Source organism: Saccopteryx bilineata, chromosome 4 (genome assembly GCF_036850765.1).
Source record: "Saccopteryx bilineata isolate mSacBil1 chromosome 4, mSacBil1_pri_phased_curated, whole genome shotgun sequence".
Classification (NCBI taxonomy): Eukaryota; Metazoa; Chordata; class Mammalia; order Chiroptera; family Emballonuridae; genus Saccopteryx; species Saccopteryx bilineata.
In genome coordinates, this window is record NC_089493.1 from 2,227,031 (window position 1) to 2,235,642 (window position 8,612).

Below are 8,612 nucleotides of genomic sequence, written 5' to 3' on the forward strand. Positions count from 1 at the left end.
CAACGTCATGCAGATCTGGGGGTGACCCATCCATCCCCCGCCCGCTTCCTGCAGAACAGTTCAGCAGGATGGGCTGCGGCGCCACCTGGTGGTGAGGATAAGAGCCAGCCACCCAGCAAGTGACACGGGTCTGCATTTGACAGGACCCAGAGCAAGGACCTGGCTCCTGACTCCACAGTGTCCCTGGGGTGGGGGACAGTCCCAGTCCTCTGGCTGGTCTCTTTTCACCTCACTTTTTGACAGGCCGTGAGTTTCATCACAGCAATGATGCAAGTACAGCAACCGTTAATAGCAAATGTCACACACAATGTCCTGGAGGTCACACCCAGGTTTCAGATAATAACTGCGTAAGACGGAACTGGGCACCTTGTGGAGAACGGCAGAGGCCCCTCAGGTGTTAACACAGGACGACCCTCCGCCCCAGCGACCCCACTTCTGGGCACACCCCCTGAAGAACTGAAAGCAGTGACTGAGACGCCGGCACCCGCAACGTTCACAGTGGCATCAGTTCCAGTCGCTGAGACGTCCATGCAGCTCAGCGGGCACTGTGTGAGCTGCCTGCGTGGCACAGAGGTCCCGACTCCTCTGGCAGCAAGCCCGCTGCACGCCCCAGGACTGCACCCTGAGTCCTGTCAGCCAAATATACAGGATTTATTGACTCTGTCATCAGGAGTACAAAGTATCAACCGGAGAGCCCCCCATGGTCCCTGGCATCGACACCACAGAGGTCAGAGGTCGTCTGGGCGAGGCTGCCGCCCTCTCTGGCCCTCACGCTTCGAACACAGCACAGCCAGTACACAGCACCTTCTCGTGGACGTCACTGCAGCTGTGACATTGCAGGGAGACAGAAGAACTGCGGTCAGGGGCTGAGCTGGGTCCCCCCCCCCCAGTTTACATGTTGAGGTGCTAACCCCCAGGCCGGCGGCTTTACTGGGAGATGGGGCTGTGGGCTGCAGATGACATGAATTTGGAGGAGGACCCCTGCAGGAGGGTGGCCCTAATCCCATACGACTGCTGTCCTGAGACAAAGAACATGTGACGAGAGACACACACACAGAAGGAGATGGTATAAGGATGCGGGGCGCCAGCAAAGCGTGCCAGCAACCCCAGGGAGCTGGGGGCCCAGAGCAGACCCTCCCACAGCCCCAGGATCCACCTGCCGGCGTGCCACCTGACGTCAGCCCCAGAGCGGGAGAATAAAGGCCACCTGACGCGTGCCAGGTGTCACACTGGATGGCGGCTGCACAGAAACCTCCAGTGTCCAGTTAGAGTTTACTGGACCACACGGTTCACATCAGATAAGATAAAGACGGGGAAATTCAGGGAGTTGCAAAGGATGGTCATCAGGAGAGGTCCTAAAGGCAGAGAAATGACAGCGCACGACAGGAAACCAGGGAAGGCCTCGAGTGCAATGTCACCAAGGAGGCAGAGGAGTGAGCTAGCTGGTTCCCAGAGAAGTCGCCCGCCAGTGCGCCGTGAACCAGCCCCCCGCAGCTGAGATGGGGGCCTGAGGACACCAGGTGGGGACAGGACGCCGTCACACCAGGAAGGCGGGGTCGTGCCTGAAGCAGCTGGGAGGGGACAGAAGGCTGTGGGCACAGAGACCCGCGGTCTGGCTTCCAAGCCTGGGGGCAGCAGTTTGGCCTTGTGACCTGGAGCAAGTCGCTGGTCTATAAAACAGGACAGAGAGTCCACCCTTGGCTGTGGCCATGAGAAATGGGCGTGTGCACCGTGAGGCCGGCGGCCCGCTTGGCCGTGGCAGTGTAAATTCTGTGGGTAAAAGGGAGAAGCAACAGAAGCTGGCAGGAAATGGGCAGGGAGCTGCTCGAGGACACTGCCGGCAGGAGGAAGTTTCCAGCATCAGGGGCCACCCCTCTGCTGTGCCAGTCCTCAAGTGAGGAGGCCCTGCCCTTCAGTTCACACATAAACAGAGCTGAGCTGGTGAAATTAAGTCATATGCATAACTCACTCGACATATAACCCACAACAGGGCGGCATGAGCGTTCTGGTCCCGGGTCCCACCCCCGGGAGCCTCCCCCAGGGCACCCTCACCACCCTGGCTGCCCTTCCCCTCGGCCAGCTCTCTAACTTCCCGAGAACGACTAGAAGATTGTTGGGTCAAAGCCAGCTTCAAGTCTGTTTGGGGGACACATCATCATCTTACAGGGCACAGCTGCTACGGTGGGGCTTACGCACGCAGGTAACAGGCCAAGCAAACCCTCCCCCAACACTCCCACCCAGATGGGGGACCAGCACAGCACACCTGCTGCCACCCGTCAGAGGGTACTCCACAGGGCAAAGCGGCATGCAGTCCTTCGGTCAGGGCTTAAAGGACTGAACACCAGGGCTGCAGACAGCAGGCCACACCAGGGACAGAGCTGGCCATCTGTGACTCTGGTCTCCGCGACCACCGACAGTCTTCCAACACCCCCACCCCACGGGTCCAGTACTTACTCCACAAGGGCGCACAGGGCGCAGGACACGGCCCCACAGCCACTGCAGGTGCGCACGCACCGCCCGCACAGGGCGCGCTCACACTGGCCGCACACGGCTGTCCCGTCCACAGCTCGCACGCACGAGGAGCAGGCTCTGGACGCTGCCCCAGACGTGTCTGTGAGGAAGAAACAGCGCCTGTCAGCCCGGTGGGGGCCTGTGGTGCTGGAGGCTGTGCAGCCACTGCCTCCCCCGTGGACAGGCAACCCTCCTCCGGTACCTGCCCTTGCGGGACCTCACGAGCACCTGTCAGGAGGCACGGCACTCAGCCCTGCTTCCCGAGGGAGAGACCGGTGGCTTTGTAACTCCTGCTACCAAACCCCTGCACTGTGGGAGTCAGTGCCGGCAGGGCAGCGGTCCCCTGCTCGGATTGGGAGTCTCTCGGCTTTAGTCCCCCTGTGTCTTGCCCGTGTCACAGATGAACAGAAGCTCCCAGGGCCTGCCCAGACCCGGGGGGAAAAAGGGGGCTGGGGACCACAACCAGCAACACAGGTAACAGTCTGAGATGCACACCTGACATATGACTGGGCTGTTCCCACCCAGACATGACCTCTGTTCTTTTCTACTCGACAGTTAGGAGCGGCTGTTAACTCCTAGACTCAAATGTTGGTGTGGCAGAGCCTCCACACCAGGGGCCTCCTGCTGGGCAGACAGTCTCAGGTGGTGGCACGGCACCACGTCTGTCCCTAGTGTGCCTCTGGGAAGAACCCCCCGTCAGCCCCACTCACCAGCTTCGCAGGCCTGGGCTCCCCTCCTGATCAACCGGCCATCCAGTCCGATCAGCATCTGCCCACGCATGGCCCGAGGGGCTTCCATGGGGCCCGGCTTTGGGGATTCTGGCAGTTCAACCACGGCACAGCCGTCCTCCCACACACGGTCCATGTAGGCCTGGGCCCCACGGAAAAGGAGCTGTCTGGTCCTCTCTGGGGAGACAAAGCAGTCCTGTTCGCACTGCGACGTGTGCAAACCCTCACAGCCATTTCATCCTTCAAGCCAGGTGTGGCGAGGCCCCCTCTAAGCTCTGTCCTCCCGTTCCCAGCCCCCAGCGACTTGTCCCTAGCGAACTAGGTCCACTCTGCCGCCCAGCCTTCCCTCCCCGGGCTCAGCTGCCACCTCTCACAGGAAGGTTTGGGACCCTGCAGCCCCATCTGGGCTCCATCGGGCACTCTGCTCATTTCCCTCCCGGCTCTCTCAAGGCGTGGTCTCACCTCCCCACTGCTTCCCTGCTCCCCAGCACCCCACAAGCTGGCTCCGTCCAGCACAGAGGAGCTCTGTGCTACAGAAGACAAATTCACAGGCAGAGGCTCAGAGCTGGGCCTCCAAGCCCAGGCTGGTGCGCACCCTCTTCACTCACTGCCCATCTGCTGGCTCTCCTGGTAAGGCTAGAAGCTGGCGCTCTGGGTGAAACTGACCAGAACAGTTATCCTTCAGCAGCTGATGACAGTCTGGCCACACCCAGCTCCTCCTCCAGCTTAGAAGCCCTCCTGTGACCCTCGCACTCACAATGGGTTGGGAATGGGGTTAGGGGTAACGCTGTGAGGATAACGCTTCTCTTCAAGATCTCAAGCTTGGAACTCATTACACATGAGACACAGATTCACACTGGGTGACCTATCCATCTTATGTAGTGCCCAGGGAGCCCAGCACCCTCCCTCACAGACCTGCAAGGCACGGGGCCCTCCCTGCACACGCTCCAGATGGTGGCCGAGGGAGAGGGTCAAGAACAAGAGTGCTTCGGTTCCTATTTCTAGTTCTTGTCGTGGGCACAGCTTTGAATGTCCCTACGGCAGGCACACACTTGTAGTTCAGCCCTAGTCCCCAGAGCTGCTTCACTCATTTACGTCCCTAGCATGACCTCAGAAAGCAGCAGCTGTGCTTACAGCCCCTGGTACAAGGAAACAAAAGGCAGAGCAGCTGCAGGGGGTGGTTGCTGGGTGGACAGGAGCCCCAGGAAAAGAGAACCAGGATCTCCCTATGCGGGCTCTTCCCCAAGTCCCCAACACACAGCAGCCCACTCAGTTACAAACATCCAGGGTGGCTTATCAGTTCAGTGGGTACAAACTTGTGTCCCTAATCTCTTGGTAAGGTAAGCTCCACGTTGTTGCTGCCCCAGAGCACCAACCAGCCCAAACCGACGGGTCAATAACAGTGAGGTACCCAATTGCACCTTCCAGCCACACGGAATCCTACTAATTTCACTGCAACTCCTGCGCCCTGGCCTTGGCACAAGCTGTTCCATCTGCTGGGATCTCCGTCCCTTTCCTCTCTGCCTGCAGAATGCGGCTGAGGCTCCGTTCCTCCCCGAGACCTCCGACACCCTGCAGCTGGTCCCGCAGCGACCTGTGCGTGCCGGGATCATCTCTGGGCATCCCTTCTCCAGCCGGTGCCACCCCTGGACCAGGAGCTCCTGGAAGGCGGAGTCTCCCGCGCAGCCGCAGTGCCCAGCAGGGAGGGCGCGCTCCTCAAATACCGCCCAGTGAGAACGGGCACTTCTGCCGGCTTAGCCCACCCGCGACGCCCCACTTCTCGACCTCTCCCTGGGCCCGAGAGGCTCTCAGTGCCAGCCAGACCAGGACTAGCCATTCCGAGAGTTCGGCATCCCCGCAGAATGCAAGCCCGGAGGCGGCACCCTACCGAGGCCGCTCGCTCGGGGAGGCAGGACCCTTTTTACGGGTTGTGGCCACCGCAGGTGGACGCGGGCGCGTTCCTGTCCCACTCACGGCTCCCCACCCCCGGCCTCCCGGCTGGTCCGGGTCTCCCAGCTCCCGGGGGGCACGACCTATGGGGACCTCCTGTCCAAAACCCCGCGTCGCAGGGGGGAAGCCCTACTCCGCACTCACCGAAGATCTCCCGCGAGTAACGCTCGGCGCACACGCCGCGGCCCAGTTCCTTCCAGCCCACGCGGACCTTCAGCTGCAGCGGGGCCGCGTCCCCAAAGGGGCAGCCCCGCTTGGGCATCGCCGCGGGCCCAAGGAGCTCTGCGTCCGCGCCTCGCCGCGCTCGTGACGCCACAGGCGCGCCCCAACCCCCTCGCAGGGCGGGGGGCGGGGCCTTGCGCGCGGCGCGGGAAAAGGCCGGGGCCCGAGGGGGCTCACCCGGGCTAGGAGAGGGCGGGGCCGTGCGCACGCGGCGTGGGATCGACCGGTGGAAGGCGCTACCCGCGCGCCGGGAGCGCGCCCTGTACGAGGCGCGCTGCGCGATAGGCCGAAGGCAGCAGTGGGGGCGGGACTCGCGAGAGGCGCGGCGCGGGATAGGCCGGAGACGACGGGGGCGCAGGGGCGGGGTCTCAGCTTTTTCCTTTTGGCTGGTAAACAACTGTCGAAATTGGATGTATACCCTCGTTTAAGTCACCGGAGTTAAGAATGGAGAACGATTCCTTTTCTCCTAACTTTCACTTTGTCGGAATTCCCTTCCTCGCGGAAGTGAATAATGACGTACGCACACACATGCACACTTATGCTTAAGACCCAATCCCGGAGCAAGTCTGACGTCACGTCCGGCACCGCGACGCCGTCGCGGCTGTTGTGACGGAGCTGCGGGGCCATCGGCTGGTCGCCGTGCTCGATTCCTCCCTTGCCTGGAAGTGCCTCCCCAGAGCCGCTCCGTCAGGCTCGGCCGCACCGCGGCCTCCCTCCAGGTTTTTACCCCCGCTCCTCTGTAATGCACTTCCGGTGACGACAGCTGACGTCTTGGTCTGACTTACGTCGCACATGACGTCACTTCCGCTAGGGTCTAAACCCCAGGTGCGCGATGTATTATAGAGATAATGTACTATAATGATGTTATAATACTGTATTTGAAACTTATATAATCTTATTAACCCGTGTTATCTCAATAAATTTAATTTAAAAAGTGAATGTTGTCAGCTCTATGTTCCAGCCTAACTTTAAGACGATTTGTCCAGTGCCCACTGGACTGGTGTATTTGCTCGCTTGGCGGTAGTGCCACCGCCTGACCTGCGGGGCTCTCACAGGACACTGTCCCCAGCCCTGGAGCTGGAGGTCCCAGCTGAAGTGTTGCAGGGCTGGTTCCTTCAAGGGCGTCTCTCCCTGGCATGTGGACGACCACCTTCTCCTAGTGTCCTCACATGGTTGTTCCTCTGTGAGTCTGTCTCCTAATCCCTAGTCTTATATGGTCACCAGTCGACTAGGCTTAGGACCCACCCCATATGGCTTTTAAAAAAACCACGGAGTTCTTCAAAAAATTGAACTAGAATGACCATATGACCCAGTGATCTTACTTCTAGGCATAGGTAAGAAATGAAATCACTTTCCCCAGGAGACATTTGCCCCTCCACGTGCTCACCGAGGCATATTCACTGTAGCCAAGACCTAGGTGTCCATACACAGAGGAATGGATAAAGAAGAGGAGGTGGTGCAAATGTACAGTGGAATACTGCACAGCCATTAAAAAGGATATCCTGCCCTTTGCAATCATATGAATGGACCTAGAGGGTATCATGCTAAGTGAATTAAGACAGAGAAAGACAAATATCATATGATCTCACTTCCAGATGGCATCTGAAATCACCAAACTCACAGAAGCAGAGAGTAGAAGGTGGTCACCAGGGACTGGAGCCGGGGGTAAGGGTGGGTGGGGGGTGGGGAAGAGAAGATGTTGGTCAAAGGGCACAAACTTCCAATTATAAGATGAATGAGATCCAGTCTGAGATAGTCTGAGCCTCTCTGAAATGGATAGGAATATATTTCAGTTATTTTTAAAAAGTTTCTCCTAGATAACTTTAAAGTTTTCTTCAGGTACTCCCAAAGATCTCCATCCTGTGAACCCGTAAAGAAAAGAGCTCCGCTCTGCGCCTGCGTGGAGAACCCAGCCCTGGGTAAGCCAGACCCAGCAGCAGCTGGGGAGCCACACTCTGTGTTATTGTGTGCTCTGCATCTGCATCAACCGCCCCCTTCCTCCTTTCCCTTCACCTTGTTTCCAGTAACCCTCTTCTTTTGAATCTGTTTTGCCTCCTCTCCTGATGTCTACGTAAAGGGGAGGTGGCAAGAACTCCTCCGTTGGTGACACGATGGAGCTAAGGTACAGCACGGTGACGACAGTTAACACAGTACTTGTGTACTTGAAAGTTGCTATGAGAGGAGATCTTAAATGTTCTCGCCGTCACAATAAAAAAACAGTGCTCATGAACCTTATTCCGGTAAATGTTTTGCAACATCTGGTCATCACACTGCACAGCTTAACTAACAATTAAGGTCTAAATAATATGTCAATTATGTTATGTAGCAATTATGTCTGTCGATAAAACTGGGGCAAACTGAGTCACCTCTTTAAAGACCCAATCTCCAAATACGGTCACATTCTGAGGAACTGGGAGTTGGGACTTCAACATGAATTTTAGGGGGACACAATTTAGCCCCCAAGTGCCAACCTCTGTGCTAGACTTTTAGGGGTGGTGCTGAGTTGAGCCAACAGTGTCCCTGTCCTCTGGTGGGACCAACATCACAGAAGGAGAAGCTCAGAGTCAGGAGACCTGCCCTCCCCAGGATGGGGGTCCCTCCAGGCTGGCCAGGACCTGAGCTCATGCAAAGCATTTGCCAACGGGCATAGCTGGCTTCAGAAAGTTGGACGTTCTGTATGGAAGTGGCTATTCACGCACTGAGGAAGGAACACGCTTTCTTTCTTTCTGGATGCCTGTGTTCATTCCTTGTGGCCAATGCCCAGGAGTGGGATGGCTTGGAGTGGGCAGAGTAGTGTTTAATTCTAAGGAAACTGGCAACTTCCCAAAGGGCTGGGAAAAAAAACAGCACATTTTATTAAACAACATTACCAAATCTCTTATTTGTCTTTTCTTCACGTATAGGACTGAGACCACTCTGAGCTTGTCTGTCTTGGGGCTGTGTTATTGGTGCAAAGTACAGAGAGCACATTATTATCATGACTCAGAATATCTGATATCTGATTCTGAAAAAACGGCGCTGTCTGTATGAACCCACCCCTCAGGACACAGCTTCCCGTCCCCCATGAGTGAGAAAGTCGGTGCTGGGGAAGAATTGTTTTCTTCTCTAAGTTCATGTCCTTTCACCTGGAAAACATGTGCAGACACATGAGCCAGGAAAGGGTGTCTAAGCTTCTCCCAGCTGATCAGTGACCGAGGGGAC

General features: G+C 57.5%; 1 protein-coding gene across 1 annotated transcript; it reads right to left on the reverse strand.

Moving 5' to 3' along the window:
* Positions 1 to 632: 632 nt before the first annotated feature.
* SIVA1 (SIVA1 apoptosis inducing factor) lies at positions 633 to 5,672 on the reverse strand. Its single transcript, XM_066273974.1, has 4 exons — positions 5,334 to 5,672; positions 3,222 to 3,416; positions 2,455 to 2,611; positions 633 to 826 (listed from the first exon to the last, which is right to left on the reverse strand). Exons 1-4 carry the CDS (start codon positions 5,449 to 5,451, stop codon positions 769 to 771), a joined length of 528 nt encoding a protein of 175 aa, XP_066130071.1. The 5' UTR covers positions 5,452 to 5,672; the 3' UTR covers positions 633 to 768.
* Between the last annotated feature and the right edge of the window lie 2,940 nt (positions 5,673 to 8,612).

Bases quoted from the DNA above. Each gene is read 5' to 3' on its own strand.
- SIVA1 (XM_066273974.1), bottom strand. From the start codon at position 5,451: ATGCCCAAGCGGGGCTGCCCCTTTGGGGACGCGGCCCCGCTGCAGCTG. The intron at 2,612-3,221 runs GTGAGTGGGGCT...TCTTCCTCACAG, and splicing joins AGCCCAGGCCTGCGAAGCTG to ACACGTCTGGGGCAGCGTCC. The intron at 827-2,454 runs GTAAGTACTGGA...GCAATGTCACAG, and splicing joins GCCCTGTGCGCCCTTGTGGA to CTGCAGTGACGTCCACGAGA.